The following is a 24,114-nucleotide window of genomic DNA, read 5'->3' as shown; positions in this document are numbered from 1 at the left end:
CTCTCTTGTCGAGTGTCGAAGGCATTACCCTGTAGCTCATCACACTTCCTGTTTTTAAAATGAATTTCTTAAAACTGGCCACTGAATAGTGTAATAACAGAAACAGCTGGTGAGAAACTAAACAATCTGTGAGCTGTTGCTTTGGTGTTAGTGTTGAAAGTGATCAGATGTAGGATTAAGAGGAATTTGGATTTGATACCAATCATTAGCACTGTACTGATGTGAATGCTCTCTGCAGGTATCTGGGCAGGAGAAAGTGTGCACAGAGTGTGAGTCTGCAGCCTCCTTTTCTTCGGCCACAGCTGACAGAGGCCCAGCTGGCTGCAAAGATACTGGACAATGGCATACAGGGAGATCTGCACAGGGTAAGAGGTGCAGCAAAGGTGCTCGTGAAGCTAACGCGCCACAAACTGTGCTGTGCTGGCTGCTTCAGCCTGCCGGTAATAAACAAGTGTTATGCAAGGGAGCTGTGCTTCTCATTCAAATCTGCACTTGATAAGTTTGCATATAGGCAGGTCCAGATGGCAGCGAGAGCTCTAAAAGCTGTTTGAAATTCAACAGGCAGAAATCCTGTAAGGTCACAGCAGTAAAAACCCAACCACATCCATCAGGCTGCGTGCTGCAGAGCTAAGGATGCAAAAACGGGGTCCTCTTTATTGAGTTTGGGTTTTTATTGTTTGCTGCACCTTTTTCTTGGTGTTGTTTGTATTTTATCTTGTTTCTGTTTAGTTTTGTTTTTGTGTTGCTGTAAGAAACTGCTAAAGACCTGCAAGTATTGTACTTGTTAGGAAATGGATGGAATAATTTGTTCTAGTCGCAGGTGGATGATTGATTTTGTAATCGTACGTAAACGTATATCAGAGCTGTGGCCATGGCTTGGACGCAGAAACGCTGTCACTGCTGACAGACCTGGGAGACCAAAACTGAGGATGTCTGACAGACGCCCCAGTCAGCAAGATCTTCAACTTACACCTCAGGAAGAGGTTCTCCTCAGGGAGACACGGAGTCCGAGTGGACCATGCTCCACACCTCTTGCTTAGGCTACTGAAAGGAATGGGGCCTGCACGATCCTCGGTGCTTCTCGTGGCGGCAGTGCCAGAACCAGATGGTGAATACTGGAGGTGAAGTGAGCCGTCAGGCTGAAGGAGGAATCTTATTGGGAGTCCACAGGCAGCTGACAGGTACTGGCAGGCCAAGTGGAGTGTGGCTCTGGCCATTCAACATTGTCACAGACCCTTTCATAGTTTTTATAGAGTGTCTGGGCATAGTCAAGCGGTCTCCACAGTATTGGCTGCAAGATTTTATCTTTGCTTCTTGCGGAGGATGAGGTTCCTTTGGCCTCCTTTGACCTCCAGTTTGCACTGGAGTCGTTTGTTGCTGAGTGTAAGGTGGAGGGAATGACAGCAGGAACTTCCAAGTCCAAGACCATGGTTCTCAGCCACTAAAGACTGGAGCGCCCACTCCAGGTCAGGGATGAGTTACTGCCCCAGGTGGAGGAGTTCAAGTATCTCGAGTCCACGAGTGAGGGGAGAGTGCATGCAAGGTTTACAGACAGATTGGGGCGGTGTCTTCAGTGATGGAGATGCTGTACCAATCTGTTGTGGTGAAGCGAGAGATGAGCATGAAAGGGAAGCTGTCAATTTAGCACAGCTTCTGTTTAGTGACCGAAAGAATGAGGTTGTGGACCAGAGTGTCAGGAATTAGTTTCCCTTCAAGGCTACGTCCACACGTGCCCGGCGTAAACGGCGTTTTCGGTCACGGAAAACGGAGATTTTTAAAAACTCCCACCAGGGTGGATATTTTCTAAAACTCTGTTTTTGCGTTTACGTGTGGACGAGAAAAACGGAGAAAACGCAGCGTCAAAGGTGTGCGTCTTGTGACGTCACACTGTGCGCCACGTTATTGTTTCGGTGAAATGAATTTCTACAATAATTCTACTCTCTGCAGTGTTTAGATGCTTACATATACACACAGTTACTGTCCCTCCACACATACGACTCGGTTCTGCTTCTATGCCCCAGCTTTGTTTACTTTTTCCCACCGAGGCTTCTAGACTTCTGATTGGCCAACATTTCTGCACGGTTAGGAATCTAGCGCCACCTGCTGCTTTGGCATGTTCATAGCAGCGTTTTCCTTCATTTCTGCCTTTATGTGTGGACGCAGCCTGAGAGTCGCTGCTCCTCTACATGGAAAGGAGCCAGCTGAGGTTATTCGGACTTCTGACTAGGATGCCTCCTGGGTGAGGTATTCCAGGCATGTCCTACTAAGAGGAGGCCTTGCTGTAGAGAATATATCACTTGGCTGGCTTGGAAACATCTCGGTGTCCTCCTGGATGAGCTAGAGGAGGTGGCTGGTGAGGGAAGGCTGAGTTTCTCTGCTGCTGTTGCCCCGTGACCCAAACCCGGATAAGCAGCAGGAGATGGATGGATAATTTGTTCTTTCACACAGTCTTTGACCTTTGGCTCTGCCTGTGTTACAGTCAGGAACATTTTCATTGAAGTTGCACATGGACAAAGTTTACATAAAGTTTCTTACAGCCTCACACCTACAGATGGGTACTGATAAGATTTTCACGATTCCGACTCATCATGGTCACTAAACACACAGTGATGGCAGGTTTGTAATAAGGCAGATCGCGCTAACATAATATGCACTGTTGTTGATTATTTACCTGCCGCATTAACGGGAGAGGACGTGCAAACGTTACCGCTGCTGCTGGGTTGAGATTCGCGGAATTAAAAACAGGACATTCATTTAAGGTCATCGCGTGTTTGTGAGCAAATGCTTTTGATATTCGTAGTGTTTCCTCCCTTCAATGAAATATCTGCTTTGCAAGTATTGCAAGTTGCCCTGTTGTCATCCGTTCTCGTAAAGTATAACCAAACTTTTGAGCGTTTGAGCCGCCGTGTTTCCTGCCAGGTAAATGACGCTCCGCAACGTGGTGACGTCATTCGGGGCGACTGGAGTCGATAAGGGAATCGTTTGCAAACATGGCAAACAATCCCAAGGAACTGAAACAGTGGGAACCGGTTCTCAACAAGAACCGGGTTTCGATGCCCATCCCTACTCACACCACCCAGCAAAAGTCCATCTGGGTGTGACCCCAGGCTTCTTTCTACTTTTCTGTTCGGATTTGGTCACAGAATGTCTGTATTTCACCAACAGATGGGTAATTCTGTCACTTTCTGTCTCTAATGCTCGCATTTCTTCTTTCCAGTCAAAGTCCAGTCTGGAAATGATGGAGAGCCAGTCCTGTGACGCTGAGCCACCACCACCTCCTAAACCAGAGCTCCGCTACCCAGGAATTACCAGAGGAAACACAGAGGGTGATTGGCTCTTACTCTGTCTGCTGCAGTTTGTCTGCTTCCTGGTCAACATATAGTTGCATACAAAGGTTTGAGAACCCACGCTCAAAGGACTTAATATTTATCCTCATCGGGAGGCTTGTGGTTAGCACTGGTGCCTCACACCACGAGGGTCCTGGGTTCGAATTCCTGTGGCTGCGTGGATACACTGTCATGAAGGAGATTACGTTAATTGGTGATTTTGGATGTGGAGGTGAGTGGCTGTCTGTCTGTGTTGACAGCTGGGATGGGCTCCAGTATCCCCAGCTCCCTGCCAGTACTGTGAACATTTAGAGTCCCACAAGCAGCAGAGGGTTGCTTGTGGGATACTATGTCTTACTTCATAGTATCATTAAAAACAGCAGCTGTGTTGCACTAATATGATGAAATCTCTAAATTCATCGTCAGAGGTTTGAGCTTTGAAACGAGCGCTGGTGACAGCGTCTCTGTAAATGAACAGAAGGTTAAAAACGAGGAGAAGGATCCTAAACGCACCTCACGAAGACCTCACACACCTCTGATCCAAGAATATTGGACAATGTTTCAAAGCAGCGCATGCAGGACACCCCAAGACTTTTGCAGAAGGACGGACTAAAGTCTCACAAAACCTGAATGGCTGTTAGCTGTCAGAAGAAGCGGTGCTAGTATCATCATGCAGGGTGTCCAAACATAAAACTCTGCATTCACTATAGCTCTTCTATGCTAATGGTGCTCAGTGCACATGAAGGCGATTCTGTGCTCATCTTGTTTCTCTTTCCACCCTCCAGAGTGCAGTTTGCTGAACAAGGCCCCTCCCACTCCCACTATGTACAAATACAGGCCCACGTACAGCCCTGGCAAGAACCACACGGCGCTCACACATGCTTACGCCAACCAGGTAACGCACGCAGAATGCAAGAGTGTGTGCTACGTGTCAGGTTGGACCTCCACTCGTCCCTGCTTCTTTGATCATTTTTTAATCTAACATCTCCATTTCTGTTTTGGTTTTTCTTTCTCCTTTTGATTTCCTGTCGGCCATCTTGGTTTGGTTTCTCAGTGGCTTTCTGTTGATCAGTAAGTGATTGTGCTGAAAGCAGTTTCCTCCTCTTATCTTCCTTTTAACTTGTTTCCTGTCTCCTTCTGTTTGCGCTGGACGTGGCTGAAATACTGTAATGAAACCAGTGAAAACAGACTTCACGACTCCGTCTCAGCAGCGTTCTTTGAACACAGTGAAGCAATCAGGACTGCCATAAATACACTGGTTCTGCTCAGTATTTGTGCCCCTGTCTGGTCCATATCACTCCTCAGTTTCTTTGTTAGTTCTTCCTGGTTAGATTTGTGCCTTGTAGCCCTTTTCCATTACCTGGGGTCCCAAGTGATCTGAAAATGTGATGTCAGCAGACCGCATGCCAACGATTGGCCAGTCGGGACGTCACTCGACACGTCATGAGAGAAACTGCCACCATTTTTAAAGCACAGCAGTGGGGAAATGCAGAGTGTGACACACATTGAGCCTTGACGTGTTCCTTTGTCGTGGTGTTCATGTCGCATACAAATGACATCACAAGATCTGTGGCTACACCGACCCCCCCGCGCGTTGGGTGGCAGTCGTAATAGTTTGAGTCACATCGACATGATCCAAGTAGGTACTAATGGAAAAGGGCTTTGAGTGACTGTGGCTGTAGCTCTGTACGATTCCTCTTTAGTGTTTAAGCATCAGTGTCAATACAGCGAACGCCATCATTTCACCATCTCAGACATTCTGACTGACATGTTACTGAAACAGGCAGAGCGCAGGAAGCTCCAAATACAGCGCACAATAGCAGGATCCAGAGAGTCTGAACACTGGCATGGTTATAATGAACATTATGATGATGGAGCTGCCGAGTTCATCTGGACAGTCAGGGTTGTACAAAGAGCAGTTTGGTAAATGTGCTGGTTCTTTTAATGCTTTTTCACTCGATTCGAGCACTTGGAGCACTCTCTTAGCCTAACGTGCACACACACTCTGATGGATACACTGAGATACTTGTGAAAGCACAGGCCAACCACCGGCCTTCTGCTCAGATGACCCACCCCTGACTAATCACCGTTGGTTAGGGGTGGCTGTTGTGTCAGGCTGTCAGCGCTAGAGTGCAGTATGACTTTAATCTTCCCTCATGTGCTGAGCTTCTTCTTGTTTCTTTTTCCTCCCTCCGCCTCCCTTCACCTTCCCTCTTCTCTCTCCTCTTCCCTCTGGCTCCTCCAGCTAAGTCGAGGGGAGAGCGTCGGCAGTGCCAGGGACTCTTCCTCCTCCACCTCTTCCCTCCTCCAGGCCAGCCAGCAGCCTGGTTTCCGCTCGCAGCCCAGCCTGGATCGGAGGGAAACGTCGTCTGAAAGAGTGGGAGGGGGAGGAGGAGGGGAGAGGAGGGAGGTGGGGCGAGAGGGAGGAGGAGGAGGAGGAGGCGGCATTCCTGGCTATTCTCTGGGCGGGCGCTCCTACCCCTCCTTCTCTGACCCCACCGTCCTGTCTGCAGTGGCGTCGCGATCTTCCAGCTCCACTCACACCTCGGCGGGCACCGTCCACGTCTCAGAGGCCACCACCACCTCCGCCAGCTTCAAGAGCTTAGCCAATCAGACACCCCCGCCCCACCACCCGTCTCGCAACGGGAGCCTGTCTTACGACAGCTTGCTAGCAGGCGGCGATGAGTTTGACAAAGCAGTGGGCGTGAGCTCGGTGGCCCCCGACGGCTCCGGTGGGAGACCCTGCACGCCAGCGGCGGGTGGTGGCTACAGCTCCCCCTTCCTGTCGTCACAGCAGAGAGAGGCTGAGATGCAGTCCCAGTCCACCCAGTCACCCCACCACCACCACCGTTCCTCTCACCACCACCACCCCTTCCTCCATCACTCCTCATCCTCCACGTCTTCCTCCCCACCGCCTCCACCAGAGAGGGAGCGCCTGCTGGGCGAGCCCCACCTACCTGCAGCGCCTGCCGGTCAAACCTCTGCTCCACCGCCCCCACACCACCACCACCACCATCACCATCACCACCACCACTCCCACCACCACCATCATCACTCCTCGTCCTCTTCCTCCACCTCTCGTCCTCCACGCTTTGCTGCCCCTCACGCAGGGCCCCACCACGCCTACCCCTATCGCACCCGTTCGACCGACACGCCTCTGGGCTCCTCCTCCACCACGCATCCTCCCCGCTCCCCACACCCCCCACCTCTGGGCAAGTCGCTCTCCTATTCAAGTGCAGCCGCCGCCGAAATGCAGTACCGGCTGGTCCGCAAGGCCTCGGCGTCGGCCGGAGCAAACGCAGCGGGGGTAGGAGGAGGTGGAGGCGGAGGGATGGGAGGAGGAGGAATCCAAGTGCCGAAGTGAGTATGAGTTTGAGCTTTTGTCGGGACGATTGGTTTGACACTGAAAAAGCGCCTGCTCGCCTGAAACCTGACTACCTGATTGACTGCTCCTCCTGCTCCTCCTCTTCCCTTCTCTCTTCCTCCTCCTCATCCTGCCAGACTTCCTGTGAGTTTCTTCTCCCTTTGCTCATCTTCCATCCATCTGTTGTGCGTTGTTTGTTGTCTTGTGCGTTATTGCTACTGTCTGTTTGGTCACCATGATTTGACGTGCAGTGATGATGACTTTAATCAAACTGAGGAGCCCAGTGAAGCTTTTACTGCTCCTCGGTTTAACCGCACAGGAAGTGAAATCTGAAGGAAGCGTGAGCAGCAGCACAGTGTTGCTGTTAAACTGAGGCTCGGTCTGACCGCTGCATGACGGCGTTTTCAGTTTGTCTGTCCCGTCTCTCATTCCTGTTCTTTTCCGTCCTGCTCGCTGTGTTGTGTACACGTACTCCACCCCTGTGTACTGCCAAGGTGTTTCTGTAGCTACGATTATTAAAGGGAAGTGAAAAGCATGATTCACCGTCCACAAACTACTGACCTCTGTGTACTAAAGCTAGCTTTGGTAGCCCTGGTTTGGGTTGACCTGATGTGAACTATAGCATCGACATGGCTGAGGGTAGCACCGCCCACCGCCAGTATTTTCATACACAGGACCAATCAGCGTAAACACTTTTTATTGTCACCATCGGTAACACAACAGCCCAACTGTGTGTCCATGTTCCCTCTGGAACTACGCACGCCGTAACTACGTCCACTCTGACTCGCCAAATTCTTTCTCACCAATCAAAGCGATCCAGTCATTCCTTCATCTCCAGTGTTCAACAGGAAATGTGTTCAGGTCTAAATGTAGTAAATGGTGACATCCATCCAAATGTAGCCGCGCTTCAGTGATGAAATTAGCAGCAGAGCTAACATGGCTAACACGCTGCAGCCCGCAGTTTTCAGTAAAATTGTTCTTTTCTGTCTTTTCCTAAAATCAGGGATGAGCTGATGCAGATGAAATCTCTGAGTCGGATTAATGGAGGTCAGCCCTTCTCCTCGACTTCCACCTCCTCCTGCTCCGCCCCTTCCTCTCCCTGTCACCCAGTCAACACGTCCGCTCCGCCCAGAGCAGCCTGTCCCAGCCCAGCACTGATGCTGAGTCCTGCCCACAAGCCCCAAGGCAGCGGGGTGAAGAAGGTGACTGGTGTCGGGGGCACCACCTATGAGATTTCAGTCTGACTGGCAGTCGGCCTCCAGCTCCAGGACCAGTGGGACAAAGTGGACGCAGCACTACGTCTTTATGCCCGCTAAGGAACAAATTCAGATTTTACCCAAAAAAACAGCTTCCTGCTGTGGACCTGGACCTTACTTCTCATTGGCTGTGTGACTGAGCAGCCCCTCCAATAGAAACCTGGTCTAAAGTGAGGCAGAATCCCAGGCGCTGCGCTAGAAAAGACTAGTTCTTGGTCCAAACAGACCCCACGGTGCTCACTTCTGCTTAGGTCTGTGTGGCATTGTACAAGCATAGCAGCGAAAAGGCGTTAGCACTGCCAGGGATGGGGGCTGGATCCCCGGGGGTCCACTCTGGAACAGGTCTGGACTCGAGCTGAGTTTACCTGATGTTGGTTGTCTCCCTCTTTTTTAGACCTCATCATTTTCACACTTGTATCTAGATCATGAAACTGTGGAACCCAGAGGGCTCCCCCAGGACAGGTGATGAGTCACACCAGGGGGAGTGCAGGTAAAGCGTGCTTTTACCAGCAGCATCCACCTGATGGAGCAGTCAGGTGGCACTGGACCACAGGTGTGTGCGTGCGTGTAATCCTGAAACCAGTCAAAGGGAGCTGTTAGCGGCTCTGTACCTTTCTGCTTCGATGATGATGAACTCTGAGTTCGTTCCTGATGGAGGAAAGAACAGTGTAAGATTTGAAGGGGAGGGGCACGAGCAGACTTCTCTGCTTCATTTGTCCATTTATTCCTAGATGTGAATATGATTCCATGTTTGTACAGGATGTGTTTTTCAATGTGGTTTCCTGTTTTATAAAAAAATAAAAAGTGGACTGCAGCATGCACTACTCCAACCCTGTAGGCCGCCATGTCTGGCTGCAGACGCACAGGTCATTCCATCTGAAAGCATCACATTTGATTGGCTTAAAAATGGTTTAAAATGGGACACGTGTACTGATTGTAAATGCAATCTGCAAATAATCATGTGGATATTTCGTTTAAAGCAAAGGCCCATCCGTTCACTGTCAGATGTGAGTCAGTGTTTGAACGTGACTCTAAAGAAAAGTCTGACCACGAAACTGAATCAGGATCAGTCGTTACCTTCAGGTACTGCATAAATAAACTGGGCTGAGCTGAAACACCAGGAAGCTCTCAGTGGTGGGCTAGTTGGAAAAACTGCAGAAGACAAGTGACAGTTTGACAGTAATGCAAAATAAGATCAGCAGACACGCTGATCCAAAGGGACCCAGGTGCCATATGGTGCTCTGATTCTAACCTTTGTTTTTATCAGCATGTCTCACAGCTGAAGAGACTTTCAAGCTACAGATAAATGTAGGAAAGGACGAGGGATGAAAACAGGATGTATACACATTAGAGAGTGTGTGTGTGTGTGTGTGTGTGTGTGTGTGTGTGTTGATTTCAGATGGTACGACCACTCGTTGTGTTGTCTGAACAAACTAAAGTGAATCTGGAAACTGTTTCAACCTCTCGTTGTTAAAGATGGAGCAGGATTTTGTGGCACATGAGCGAATGCCTTGAAAATGCAAGTGTTGTCCTTTTTTTATTTCACCTATTTAAATTGACATTGTTTTATATGAATTTCTATGGAAATCTAGCTATTGATAAATATTGCAGAGTTTTTAATATTGACCCAGAAGAGGTTGTGTTTGCCATTGTGTTTGAGCCTCTGGATAAAACCATTAAAGCAGCACCTCCCATTGCTTCAGGCTGATGCTTCACAAACATGTTCCAGTTCTCGCGGCAGCACGACTCTCTGAGATGACAAAGTACACACATTCTGTACTCGAGTAGAACAGTCGTGCAGATACTCCAGTAGAAGTTGAAGTACTGACTCAGCGTCTTTGGTCGAGTACCAGTGAAATGTACTCGCAGTAAGAAAGTAACTGCTTGAAGGACGATTCTGCTGTTTTAATGCACAGATGAGTGGACCTGCTGCTATATTATCATAATAAAGTAATATTAGTCAAATTTAAATTCTGATTCTAATGAATGCACTCAGCTTGAATCTGTTGTAGTTCATTGTAGTCCAATGAGCTGGGAAAGGAAAGCGTTTTTTTAAGTGTCCCTGACCAAGTTTCATCCAAGAAGCTTCTTCAGCACTAAGAGTAATTGGTGGGAGTGTCCCCAAGAGGGTCATGGACCCCCTATTGATCCTCCTCTGCCTCATCACATGAGCCGAGGTGTGAAAACAGGTGTGGGTCACAATCAGCTCAGGTTTTGAGCGAACCCAGGTTTTTAAAGTACAAGCAGTGACATCCTCCTTTATCAAATCCAACAGTGTGGCCTGATAGAGGGAAGGAGGCGACCAAAGGAAGTAGCAGATGAGCAGTAACTGTGTGAACACGTCTGACGTTTTTATCTACATGGTGACGCTTCAGTTGCTGTCTTGGAAGCAAAAACAAAACTGCTCTCTGCTCCTGGAAGCTGGGTTTGGTCAGCCAACTGTCAGCAGTTTGAACCAAAGCTGTGTTGCATTCAAGTCAGTAATGTTGAAACTGGATTTATTCTGAACACAGGACAAGTACCATCAGATTTGATCCATTATGCAGTCCCACCTAGAAAGCATCTGATTGGTATGAGTTTGCTTTTGCAGCATGATAATGATCCCAAACACAAAAGTATATCTGAATAGAAAAACACACATTACAGCAGGACCTGGACATTAAGCAGTGTGGGATCAGCTTGACAAAGAACAGAAGATCGCCATTCAAAGAGCTTTGAAGAAATGACAGAAAGCTGCCTCACAGGTTTTAGCCTTGAACAATAAATGTGGTAACATCATTTGAAGGCATGGCGTACATTTTCATTGATCAATTCTAAAATCTACTCTAACCAGAATTTCAGCAGAATTAACTTCAGCTTATTGTGCAGCCCTCCAAAACTGTCCTTTCTCATTTTGCCCCATTAGAAATTGCCCTCGCCTGACGTCGCCCACACTGTAAGGCAGCGGTCCCCAAACTTTTTTGCACCACGGACCGGTTTATGCCCGACAATATTTCCACGGACCGGCCTTCAAGGTGTCGCGGATAAATACAACAAAATAAAACCAGTACCAGTACCGAAAAAAAGATTTACTCATAACAGACGTAAAAGACTCAGGAAAACCGAGTAAACGATAAAAACGATAACAAAATAACGCTGAAAACCGATGAAAACCCTGAAAACCAGACATTTCACGCCCGGTACCAAACGACTCACGGACCGGTACCGGTCCGAGGACCGGGGGTTGGGGACCGCTGCTGTAGAGGTCACCCCACTAAAACATGATCCACTAGCTAATCGTTAGGAATGACACATTGTATATCCAAACCTTTATATCTCTGCAAGAGAATATCTATGTATACCTGCAACAAACGCGGTTTGTGAACAGATTTTTTAAATCCAGGGAACTTATAAAATCAAAAAGACAGCAACTCTGTCCAAAGTAGCTGAAAAAGTTCAATGAGTCTTTCTAATGGACATAGTTAATTGGTTTGGCTCATTCATCTTCTACAAGCTTAGCTGGCTATAGTCATTTCACCACAGATGAAACATCTGCAGATAATTGGGCTACACAAAGACCCTGGCACAGAGTCGTCACATGTCACTGTGAGGGTGGTGACCAAAGTCTGAGCTAAAAGGAAGGAGGACGACAGCATCACAGCGCTTCATGTTGTCTTTACTGCATGAACAGCAAACAGGCCAGACTTTTCTGAATGAAATGTAACACGCCACAGAGGTTAGACATGGTCAACATGAATAATAAACCAAACAGGTTTTGTAACAACAGGTTAAATCAGGAACAAACATCTGTAAAACTACAGTGTGCTTACTGAATGTAAAAAAGGAAAAACGTGTCAGAAAATTGGTTCACTATGTAACAAATAACAGTTCTGATCATCAATATTCAAAAGGTTTGTAACAAAGACATGAATGCAGCGATGCCAGTGACCCAGATGATCCTCAGGCTGTGGAAACACGCTCGTTTTATCTCCATGGAGTCCAGGGGTCAGCCAATCAATGTGCAGGACACATCTGACATCATCTGGGTGAGGAGTGCAGAGGCTCCTGGATCCACCAGCTGTGTTTCCATCATGCACACTCTGTTAGTCACTGTGTGCAGTTTCTCAACCCGGGGCTCAACACCCCGGCTGGGACCCGTAGATATGAAGTTTGTGGACAAGATGGATATAATCCAGTTTCCTCATGGATGAGACTGACCAAACAGTGACTCCCCCTCCATGGAGCATCCCAATTATTGGATTGTTATTATTAGATATACTTTTTTTAGAAAAGAAAATGTATTTGAGGGTCTCCACAGATTTATCACATGGCTCTTTATCATTTATCAGAATGTTTAAGTCATCAATTACACGTTAAGGCAGAAACCGAAGCCTTCTCTGTTTGAAAGCAAAATGATGGGTGGATAAAACACAGCAGGGTTTAGAAACCTACATTCAATGGCAACTACACACAAATACCACAATGAAGGAGGAAGAAAGAAATGAAACTCCTGTTGAACGAACCCCAAACTTCGGCCTGACTCACTGCTACTTTCTTTGCAGTGGTTGAATCATCAGCTACTTATAGTCTACAGCAGCTCACTGCTCAGGTCAGCGTCTGCAGTGAGCTGTGTTCGTGTGCACCGCCCCGTGTCCTGGCGTTGGAGCAGCAAACAGTGCTGCCACACTGCTGCATGGTTCTTAGGGGGTTACTGCAGTTCACACAGATTCAATGCCTCATTTTCAGATTTCTGCACGAGCAGGAACCAAGCACAGCCGAGAAGCCTGGAACTGCTTCACTGATCCCAAGCCAGCAATTATTTGATGTATTATTTAGTCTATTAGATTAAAATGTAGACTTGCACATGCATGTAGTCAAGTTTAAGGAAAAAGTCCTTTGCATTTAGAGTTTTACGAAGTCAAACTAAAAACAAAGGTGGGCTCGTCAGGTAGGGAGTTACACCTGAACGTGTTTTACACCATCTGTTAAAGGCAACTGCAGAACACGGGTCATACACAGCAGACTGGAGACCAGGTGAGAAACTGGGGGAAGCGTAGGATCACTGAATCACCGCTACTTTAAATCAACCTGACTACTAAGTGCTGCCAGTCAGGGCCTGTAAGGTGTGTCCAAAGAAAGAAACAGCTGACTGGGAGCTGCACACAGTCACGGTCAGCAGGTAAAAACACTCAAAGAAGAAAACACGACAGAAGCTGATGGAATGTGTGTGACGAAGCTGCTAAATGGTCCACATCAGTAACTAACTAACTGCATTTAAATTATTAAAGATTAAAATAAGTCATTAGTAGCATAACACATGTTCTGCTCCTGTGTTGGACGTCTCCATCATCAGCCCCCACCAGCCAAGCTCCTCCACCAAAGAGTGACCTCAGGTCCTCTTCACACAACTGGGATGGTTTACTGCAGTTTGCTTTGATACTCTGCTAAATTACATATTAGGGACATTCAGGGAAAGGGGCGGGGCCTGATTCACAAGTAAACAGAACACTCTGAAGAGGAGCATGAAGACAAAGGTGGAGGAGGAGCTAGCTGACCCACAGTGGACCCACAGATTCCATTAACAAGTCCAGTGTGAGTAATACAAATGGTCCTATTTGTCCTTCTTGGATTCAGACTCCACCCCCTGGGCTTCAACTCCCTGCTGCTCTGGCTCCTCCTCCTCAGGCACTGGGGGGAACTGGGATTGGCTGACCTTGTCTCCTCTGGTCTTGCTGAACTTCTTGGACTTCTGGTAGAGTTCGTTCAGGTTGAACTCTCGGATGATGTTCTCCTGATGGAAACAAGCATGCAAAGTCTTAAATATAAAGACTCTAAGTGTCAAGTACATGGATGAGGAGGGGAACAGCTGACACTATAACTGGTGTGCAAGTTTCTGGAGCTCACAGCTCTGCCTTTCCCCTCAGCCCAACCAGTCAAGCCTGACCCTGGTTAGAATGAAGGGATCTTCCTGTTAAAGGGGAGTTTTTCCTCTCCACTGTGGCCAGGTGCTTACTCACAGAGGACTGTGTTAATATTGGGCTTCTGTCACTTATTGAAGATAATTACAACAACTCAATTTTTAATTTCAGTCTGAAGTTTTTAAAGAAACATGTTTCTTATCCCATGTCAACCCTGCAAAGAAGAAGATACAAAGTTACTTTCTCATGCACAGATGTAAATATTTGTAAAACACAAATGTTCTGATTAACACCGCTCACCTTCAGCATTTCAGATATTTCCTTATTTTCTATAATTGGAGTAAATGTAAATAGGATTCTGTGTAACAATCGCACACTGATGGAACAAACGGTGACCCCAGGGTCAGACGACGCACTGCGAACTTGTTTTCTCTTTTTTAGATTACTTTGCACGTCGTTCGCTCCACTGACCACGTTTTAACGGACAAACAGGAGGCCACAGTGCCATGCGACCAAGTCCAGGTGTTACTGAGAAAAAGAACATCTTTGATATTACAGGTGTTCACCTTTAGCACACCAGCAGCAGCAGTCTCACCTCAGTGAAGCTCCATGACACAGCCCTGCCCTTCTTGTCCACCTGAGGGCGCCGCATAACTTCCTTCCCTCCTTGGAACAGCACCAATGATGGAAGCTGCTTGGAGAGTGGAGATGCTGACACCTTGTACCTGCAGAACAGGGAGTGCTCATGTATGTGGGGAGCCAAACGTCACCGAGAAAACTGATTTAAAAGGGTCTTACTTTTTGGAAACCTCTCCATAGCGTCCAATGTCCACTTTGCCAAACTTTAGGCCAGCACAGTTATACCTATTCCACAGAACAGAAGGCACTGAAGTTACTCCTGAACGCAGATGAAGACACGCCACGATTTCACCACAGGACGGTCTCAGCCTTACTTGAGAGAGAGATCAGCGTACACAGAAGCGAAGGACTGGCACTCTGGAGACCAGTTGGCAAAAAACTCGACGATCCACGTCACACGGCCGTCTCTCGCCAGTTCATCCTGCGCACACACGGTAAACACACACTTTAAAACAACTGGACGTAAGTGTGTTTCACCAACAACCAAACCTCTACCACCAACTCTTCCACTTGTACTCACATCAATAGTTTTGTCACTGAAGTATTTGATGTACTCGGGTCCCATGTACAGAGGAGGCTTACAGGTCATCAAAAACACTGAAACACACAGAAGATCACAGCATCTCACACTCAGTCTGCTGCTTTTTCAGCTGACTCCAGTGAACTGCTCTCAGCAGGATCTCACATATTAGTGAACTTACTGTCTTTGTATGTTAACATATTATTTCCCTTGTCTGAGGGAACATCAGCCCACTAAGCATCCAATGAAACACACCTTATTTTCTTATATCTCCAGTTTTCAGTGTAACTCACTTCCAGCTTCTCGTTTCAGATTTCTATGACTGATCGTAGCACACTAAATATCAACTCATGACAACTCTAAAGGCCTTTGATCCGTTAAGTCATCACAATCTTAGAATGGACAACTGGACAGTTCAAACTTCACACCAAATCCAAATCTCATTTCTTCCCCTGACTCCGACCCCTCTGTCTCGATCCCTTGCTCTGCTGTTTTAACCGGTTTGAGCCTGTGACTCTTTCTTCTTTGGAGGATGTGGTCGGCCACCTGAGGCCCTCCGGTTCTCCAAATGATCCTGTCCCACCACAACTTTTTCAGGAGACGTTTCCTAGCATAGGCCAGGCTGTTCTCACTGGTATATACAGCAGATGTGGTGTAGTCCCTGCTCATTTCAAGCATGCATCAGTACAACCCCTGCTTAAGAAACCTGCCCTGGACCACACTGTGTTGGCTAAGTTCAGGCCTCTCTCCAAGTTGTCTTTTATGTCTAAATTCTTAGAGAAAATTGTACACTGCCAACTGATGGATTTTTAAATGAGAACGGTTTCTTAGTCTTCCAGTCAGGTTTTAAAAACTTTCATAGCACGGAGTCAGCACTCTTAAAGGTTTTTAATGATATCCTCTGGTAATCATGTTGTTCTTGTCCTCCTTGACCTAACAGCTGCCTTTGACACTGTAGACCACAACATTTTGCTGTCTCGCTTCACCATCTTGCAGGCATTCGTGGTACTGCCTTGAAATGACATCTATCTTTGTGACAGAACTTTTAGTGTTAACTTTTTAGGGTTGAGTCCTTCTCTGCCGCTCTTCAGCTTGGGGTCCCGCAGGGCTCAATTTTAGGGCCTCTGCTTTTTTCATTATATTTACAGCCCCTGGGAACCATCCTCAGAAGGCATGGATTACCCTTCCACTGCTATGCTGACGACTGTCAGATTTATCTGAAGCAGAACAATGCCTTCTCTATTAAACCACTTTATCAAATCTTGGATGTTCCTAAACTTTCTAAGATGTAATTCAAGCAAAAGAGAGGTGATTGTGTTTGGTCCCAGTGGACCTTGTGAACCCTCCACTATTGACCCCTGGCAGAGTACTTTAAACCTGTCAAGTCCGGTTTTTATCATTTAAGGTGTTTGGCAAAGGTAAGACTATTTTATCCAGGCCGCATTTTGAAACAGTAATGCGTGCTTTTACTTCATCTCGTTTGCATTACTGTAATGTGCTGTATTGTGGAGTTAGTCGGCGTCTTCTCTCTCATCTGCAGCTGAACTGGTAAAAGAGAGCACATGACTCCCATCCTCGCCTCACTCCATTGGCTGCCTGTATATCTTAGAGTTCATTTTAAAACTCTGTTTTCAAATGGTTAAACGGTCTTGCCCCACCTTACCTCTCTGAGCTTCTGCATCCTTACTCCCCCCCAGGTTTCTCAGGTCAGCTGACAAGCTGCTCCTGGAGGTACCCAGGTCCAAGAGGAAGCTCAGAGGGGGCGGGGCCTTCTCTGCCCCACATTAGAGAGGCCCCTTCACTGTCCACTTTTAAAACACGTCTTAAAACCCATTTTTACTCCTTGGCTCATGACAAGGAGTAAAAATGATTTTATTGTTTTAAATGTAATTCTAATTCTCATTTTATACTATTTTACTTTTTGCTATTTGTGCTAATTTTATTAATTTAAATATCATTTTAATTATCATCTTATTTTTATCCTTTTATATATATTTTTTAACTTACTGAAAATATCATTTCTGGCATGTCAGGTGTACAGCACTTAGTGTTCAGCTGGGGAGTTGTTCTGAAAGTGCTATATAAAGAAATTGCTTGCTTACTGTTGCATATATACATGTTTGCACTCTCTAAGGCACTTGTACTGTTTTTTTTATCCTACTGCGGTAACAAACTCCTTTGCGGGATGAACAAATGGTCTTTAGCCTTCTCTCTCCTGTAGTTTGTTTGGCCCTGTTCTTCCTGTTAACGTGGAGTTCTCCCCACCAACAGTCTCAGTGATCCTGTGGGACCAGACGGTTTCTGTGAGGTGCTACTGTCTAAACAATGAGCTGACAGACCTATGCAGAGCGTCAGGTAGAGCAGCCCCATCCGGATGTCCAGTCTGAAGAACAGGATCACATTGGCCACTTTGCTGAACAGGATGATGTTGCCCACATGTTGCTCCACAGTTACTGACACAGACAACACAGAGACACTTTCATGTTTTAGTCAATGCTTTAAAACAGATTAGCAGCAGATAATAAACAGCCCTAATCAATGATGAACACTTGGGCTGTTCGATATAACGATATATATCGGATGACGATATAAAACGTTTGAGTCTAAGGTTTATTTTTTAGCACCTGACGGCTCTTTTTGCTTCTCATCCATAAACACTCTGCATACTCTTTCACGTCATTCAGTTTATTTTGAAAAGTCTCAACAGGATCTTGAGCTTTATTGTGAAAGGTTTATGTGGAAAATAAACAAGCAGACACACGATGCTGTTACCGTCGTTGTTGCTAACGACAACGCATAAAAACAGGCGCTTGTCCGTCCGTAGTGTGGTTATATTAAATATAAGAGAAAGAGAGAACTTTAAGAAATTAATAATAACTACAGGGACATCAGAACCATGAACAAATATTGCTGTAAACAGTTTATTTTGCGACACCACGAAACAAACGACAGCGTAAAATGAAGCGACAGACGTTTTTATATCGTCATCCGATATATATCGTTATATCGAACAGCCCTAGGCTTTTCCCCGCAGCACGCCGTGTAATAAATACAAAGAAAACGGCGCCGTTACAACTTATGACTAAAAATGTGTCGTTTCATGCATCGATTAAAACACTCGACTCCAGCTACAGGACGCCCAGCTGGAAACACTTCCTGCAAGTCGAGCTGCCCGAGATTCACAGAACTTACAGAAAATGTTAAATGTTTGTGATTTATATCGTTATCGGGGCGATGGGATATGAGATTGTGGTCATATCGCACAGCCCTGATGAACGCGGTGATGCAACATCTTTCAAATTCACTACTAAATGTGAAACAGAGCTCTGTAACGGGCTGAATCTTGAGGAATTCACTGAACAGCCAATTTAAAAGCCTCCTGACAGAGAACATCACAGAGCGCTGGATAGCACACAACTCATCCACACTATGAAAAAGACATTTACTCACTCGCCCGGCGGTTCTTCATCATCACGATGGCACTGAGGAACATGAGGATCTCCACCTCTCTCTGAGAACACAAACATGGCCTTTGTTACTCTGCCGTCTCTGCTCCACTCACACAGCCTCTACAGCTCTGACACGATTTGCTAACACAGCTTTTCCCATTTGACTGGTTGTTGTTTACACCTTTGTTACTCAGCTGATTTCAGAAACAAACAAAACTGTGAGATGAGCAGAGAGAACACTAAGATGATTTTCATTTTAGCTCTGAACAGATTTTAAAGCCCTGTTCTGATACTTGCACAGGTGCTGTATCTCTTCTGTCAAAACAGCAACTGCAAATAAAGTACCACATCTGCCAAATAAGTCATTTACAGTGATGTACACCAGTCAGACTGTGAGGAAACAAAGGCATGAACACTTGTTTCTAATTCCAATTTGGACACATTGTTCTCATAGATGTGAAACACAGGATTGCATGAGGCCAGACCATCAGTACAAACAGTTGTGCCCAAGCACAAGTTACTCAGATATGTCACCACTAGGGCTGGGCTATATCATACCGTTCACGGTAATACCGGTGCAATGTCGGGCAACGATAGGAAAATGAAACATGGCGATAGAATGTGGGTAAAACACGCATGAACAGTGCCCATGTTTACATACGCACATGGCGGCGACGCAGAATGAGAAGAGCGAAAGCGGATCGTTGAATGAAACCATGAACCAGAACTGGTTTGTAAAGATGCTGCAGCTTCACTGGTGTGGAACTGGTTTAGCTTTCGTCCGTCAGATACACAACAAAGCACTATTTTTGGTAGCGCATGCTAGCGGGCCGTCGTTATTACCGTGTGAAAATACGGCGCACTTAAAATCCTTTGCTTTCTCTGAAAGTCGACAGAGCCCCTTATAATCCCGTGTGCCTTATGTATGAACTCTGGTTGTGTTTACTGACCTCGAAACGATTTTATGTGCACGGCGCTCGAAAATCTGTCAAATGTTTCAGTGCGACTTTGTTAAGCTACGAAGCCGCACCGCTTGATGGATTGTTGGAGCATTACAGCTATCGTAGGCGGAGCCTCGCGGAGTGATACGTACTGTGCTTCAACATAATGTTACCGTGTTGTGTGTGTATAAGCTCTTTTTAAGTGTTGTGGATGTTATACATGGTTATGCTGAGGATATGTCGGCCAGTTTCCACTGGAAATGCCTTTTGGTTAAACTGTCAGCGAGGAATTTGCACTGTTACATTTTTATATAACTTTAATGCACATAAAAAAACAGCTGCTTGTTTCAGTGAAAATACATTGATGGGTTTTTTGCACTAATAAAGTTGAGGAGTTGTAAAGTATTTTGTCTCGTGTCAATTATATCATCAGTTATATCGTTATCGCAAATTTTCAAATGTATATCATGATAAATATTTTTGGTCATATCGCCCTGCTCTAGTCACAGTCTACATCTACAAGAAGACCAATCTGTCTCCCACAAACGAGAGGAAACAGTCCAGAAACCAGCAGGGCTCAAGCCTCATGACCTGGAAATTGCTAGAACACCAGTGTCTGTCTTTGCTGTGGAGGGGCTTCACCCTCTCCACAGAAAGCTCCACTCAATTTTGCAGCTTCCCATTTGGACAAGCCGAAGGCTTCTTGAGAAAGGTCTTATGCCCGGACATGATGAAGATTGAGCTCTTTGGCTATATTAACAAGACTCGTGTTTGGAGGAGTCAAGTTGAGGGAAACCTAAGAACACCGTAGCAACTGTCAGGCATGGCGGCAGTAGCATCACGCTCTAGGGCTGTTGCTGCCAGTGGTACTGGTACCCTGCACAATGTGGATGGAATAATGAAGACAGAGGAGAAGGACTACATGCAAATTCTTCAACTTCACCTCAGATCAGTGGCTAGATGGTTGAAACTTAGAAGCAATACAATGTTCTACCAGGATGAGGAACCCAGGAACATCACAACTGGTTCTGCAGACTAATGTTAAGTTTGACCTCTGACCCCAATTTGTGGACTATGCCTGGGCTAAGAAACAAACCAATTTAAATGAACTCTTCCAGTTTCGTAAAGAAAAGTGGTCAAATATCCAGACTAGATTATGCCAGAAGCTCATTAACCAAGTGTCTGGTTGGGGTGCAACTTTGTAAGACACATATATTCTTTTTTTTTAAAGAGATCTATGCAGTACACCAAAGAACAGCTTAAAGAACCATTAAAAGCCCAACTTCACCACAACATTCATGAGTGTATATAAACTGTAAGAGCTCTAACGGGACATTAAATTCGGTTCCATTTGGCTTTTATTATTATTACAACAACAACCCTCATTCTGTGATACCCCGATTTTGCCTCCCCTCCTGCAACCTTCAGGACCAACACAGTAACACCGACACCCCATGTTCATTCTTGTATTTTAACAGACCTTCATTGATATGCCGTAAGCAATAAAACACATTAATCAACAGCGGAAAACTACAAATGAATCGTTTTCACTTGTGTATCTTAGTCAACAAGTCCAGGAACATCAATGAGTTGCTTTTTGGCCGCTGTTTGGCCTGACAGCTAAAGTCATCTGGCCCTCGTTACCACAGCCTGTGCATTGGTCCAGCATTCACTGACCGGCTAGCTGCTAACACATTCGCGAAAACGACCAGACTTTCTGGCTTTTTCTACGGACCCAGTCGAAGTCGCAGGAGTTGCCGTCTTCTCGCTGTGTGGCCAGACGGTCACAGATGCCGGGCGTCTTGCGGACAGCTAGAAATGCTACAGACATGAAGAGAGATGCTACGTAATATGGCTTCAGCAGCCACTTGTACACCTGCGGTAGATGGTACAGAAAAGCGAATAATGGCGTCAACAAAGCCATCTTGAAGCTAACTGTCGTACAACAACTAACCCGGGAAATAAACCCCGTAAAGACGGAGGTCAGCAGTGCTAAACCGTTAGCTTAGTATAAATGGCTCTGCGCTAGCAGAGCAACGTGAAGGGGGTCGGAACCACAGCTTCCGACATAGATGTTAAAAATAAAAGCATTGCATTTTATATTGTGGATCGTTACTTTTGGATTCAACCTTTTTGTATATCTTTGTAGTCATTTAATGGAAAAAATAACGGTGCGATAGATATTTAAACGCACTGCCGCTGTTTCTAGGCCTAAAATGACTCATGTCGCCTTTTAATTTGAAGCTGGCAGGACTAACGTCCTGTGTAAGTGGAAGCTGGAAGATGCTGCACGTTCAGTTTTATGGAGCACGAGCAAAAATTGTGTTTCACGTTTTTGTGCGCGTGCGATTCTTTTGTTTACAGCTGTGAATTATCCAAGTTTTTTTGTTTGTTTGTTTTTTGTGTGAATTATCTAAGTTCTGTACTCATTATTACGTCAGTAGATAGCGCTCACAGGCTCAACGCATGCGCAACTCAGAAATAAATGACCTGGGCACGATGATGTGTCTACACATGAAAGAGAACAACCGATTTGAAATAGCATCTTCAGGCATTTTGTTACTAACAGCCTGTTGCAGTTATGTGTTAGGATTTCTTTTATTCAATCTATATTTTAAAAAAAAAGATAGACATTGTGTTCTTAAAATATTTGAAGGAAACTGGAGAAAAAGAGAAGAGAAAGAATTGACAGGCCTCAAAAACTTCATCTACAACAGATAAACTGTATCATGTCCAGGACCTGAAAGACCTCATCAGAAAGATTTGTATGGCACTCCATCACATGCTGACATGAGGTGAAAGTAAATGTTGCACTGAGCTCCTGGTTAAAAGCCATGAATGAGACTCCTCAAGGGAAACATCTAGAAAAACAAGGAAAAGAAACTTTCACAATATGTGAAGTTACAGCCCAATTTCTCCAAATGTATTAGACAAACAGATAAGTCCTAACCTCCTTGATATGCTGATGTTATGTCAGTAATTGATGCAGACATCAAATGTTAAGCCTGTACACACTTTGTCATGGATATAAGAGGACTCGTAAAAAAGCTGTACTAATAAATAAATCAAAAATGTTAATCGAGTCATCGGATTTATTCTAAATTGGAAAATACTTTTCTGTCCACCATTTGTGTGACTAACAGTCTCACCTCCAGGTGGCTGTTGTTGCAATCTGGTGACATATAGATAAAACTGGATTGTGCTGTACAGATACTAAGGAGTCCTGTCATGGCCCGTGTGCAATCACACAACCCTTACTGCAGAAAAGGCAGTTTGGAAATTTCAGTGACATTACAATTGTTGTGCATTACTGTAAAATCAGTGCTGTGAGAGTGACTGCACGGGGCGCCCACACAAACACAAAGCAGGAGATGAAGCGTCGCTGAATATGTTTCCAAACCAACTTCATTCTGAGCCAAAGACTAGAAAATATGGTGAAGCAAATCTGCCCTTTGGCTTCACCTGCACAGGTGCTGAGGTAGGTCTCCCTGCAGGTTCCCCTTCTTCAGGAGCAGCGCTGGGCTGTTTAAATCACGGACACACAGGATCCCACAGCTGTTTGTGTTTTTAAACCCATTTTGCACAGAGAGGCATTTTTTGAAAAGTGCATTGATAGCAGTGTTGAATATTATTACACATACAGTAAAATAATCACACTGTGACGCCTCTGCCTTTGTAAATGGAGGGACAGTAACTGCGTGTAAACCTGCAGACAGTCAGATTAACAGCATTTAGTCTCTATCTGCCATTCTGCAGTTCATCTCATGTAAACAATAACGTGGCCACAGCGTGACGTGGAAAAAGGCGCATACCTTTGACGCTGCGTGACGAACTCTGTATTCCTCGTCCACACGGAAACGCAAAAAAGGAGTTTTAAAAAATCTCAGTTTTCGGTGAATCGAAACATCGTTTACGTGGACGAAACAGCTGCGTGTTCAAAATCACCCGTGTAGGTGCGGACGCAGCGTGACAGAGTTAGTAGTTTATGTTATTACTTCCTGCAGATTACTTGTATTTGCTTAATTGTTTACTAAATGTTTGAGGTGTGAAATAAACAGCAATGGAGCAAAATATGGGCGTGTGGTTGGAGGATGTGGTTGTGCGTGTGCACGCGCGAGAAAGGGGGGAGGGACGAAAGATTTTCTTGTAAAACAAAGGGGGGCCCAGCAAAAAAGTTTGGGAACCACTGATATAAATCTTCACTTTTACTTCAGTTTATGTCCTATTCTATCATGAGTCCTTCTTTACAACTCGCTACATATATTTGAGTTTGTAATATGCAGTGTTGGGACTAACGCGTTATGAAGTAACGCGTTACAGTAACTACGTTATTATTGTGGTAACGAGCACAGTAACTAGTTATTATGCCAAAATCAGGAACGCGTTACTCGTTACTGGGATTTAGATAGGGTCGTTACTCGTTACTTCGTGTGGTGGCTCTCGCGGAGCTTCCACAGATTCAGTAACATTAGCAAGTGGTGGAGGCCAGCAGGTGGAGGAGGGAGGAGAGACCCGAGGCGGCCGCCGGTGTTGTGCCAAAAACTGATTTCCGGTATTTGCCAAAAACTGATTGCTCGTATTTAAACTGCTATAAGTAACTTGTTGGGCTATAATATGTGAAACATATGTCAAATGCATCCCTCATGGATGACATAAAGTCATCTTGAGCCACAAACAACATTCGTGTAACAAGGTAGAAGCCGCAATCAGTTTTTGGCAGTG

General features: G+C 45.7%; 2 protein-coding genes across 2 annotated transcripts in view; one reads left to right on the top strand and one right to left on the bottom strand.

The window, feature by feature from the left end:
- The window catches only part of LOC102193262 (palmitoyltransferase ZDHHC5-like), a 38,337-nt gene extending 28,420 nt beyond the window's left edge, over nt 1-9,917 (top strand). Inside the window, exons 7-11 of the mRNA XM_005753392.1 lie at nt 239-365; nt 3,218-3,326; nt 4,112-4,221; nt 5,572-6,686; nt 7,694-9,917. Coding sequence (XP_005753449.1) covers nt 239-365; nt 3,218-3,326; nt 4,112-4,221; nt 5,572-6,686; nt 7,694-7,934 — 1,702 coding nt within the window. The 3' untranslated portion in view covers nt 7,935-9,917. The remainder of the gene's footprint in view (nt 1-238; nt 366-3,217; nt 3,327-4,111; nt 4,222-5,571; nt 6,687-7,693) is intronic.
- A 1,667-nt stretch (nt 9,918-11,584) lies between these two features.
- On the bottom strand, nt 11,585-21,446 carry LOC102192971 (thioredoxin-related transmembrane protein 2-B). The gene is made up of 8 exons (XM_005753391.1): nt 21,128-21,446; nt 18,453-18,513; nt 17,342-17,455; nt 15,003-15,079; nt 14,797-14,903; nt 14,642-14,707; nt 14,439-14,568; nt 11,585-13,716 (listed from the first exon to the last, which is right to left on the bottom strand). Exons 1-8 carry the CDS (start codon nt 21,314-21,316, stop codon nt 13,537-13,539), a joined length of 924 nt encoding a protein of 307 aa, XP_005753448.1. The 5' UTR covers nt 21,317-21,446; the 3' UTR covers nt 11,585-13,536.
- Nucleotides 21,447-24,114: the final 2,668 nt, after the last annotated feature.

Source organism: Pundamilia nyererei, unplaced genomic scaffold (assembly GCF_000239375.1).
Source record: "Pundamilia nyererei isolate P.nyererei 1_Seehausen unplaced genomic scaffold, PunNye1.0 scaffold00425, whole genome shotgun sequence".
NCBI lineage: Eukaryota > Metazoa > Chordata > Actinopteri > Cichliformes > Cichlidae > Pundamilia > Pundamilia nyererei.
The sequence above is the reverse complement of the archived record's forward strand: the minus strand, read 5'-3'. Positions and strand labels throughout refer to the sequence as shown.

Bases quoted from the DNA above. Each gene is read 5' to 3' on its own strand.
- LOC102192971 (XM_005753391.1), bottom strand. From the start codon at position 21,316: ATGGCTTTGTTGACGCCATTATTCGCTTTTCTGTACCATCTACCGCAG. The intron at 18,514-21,127 runs GTCCGTAGAAAA...TTGTGTTCTCAG, and splicing joins ACTCCTGCGACTTCGACTGG to AGAGAGGTGGAGATCCTCAT. The intron at 13,717-14,438 runs GTGAGACTGCTG...TGTTTCCATCAG, and splicing joins TGTCATGGAGCTTCACTGAG to GAGAACATCATCCGAGAGTT.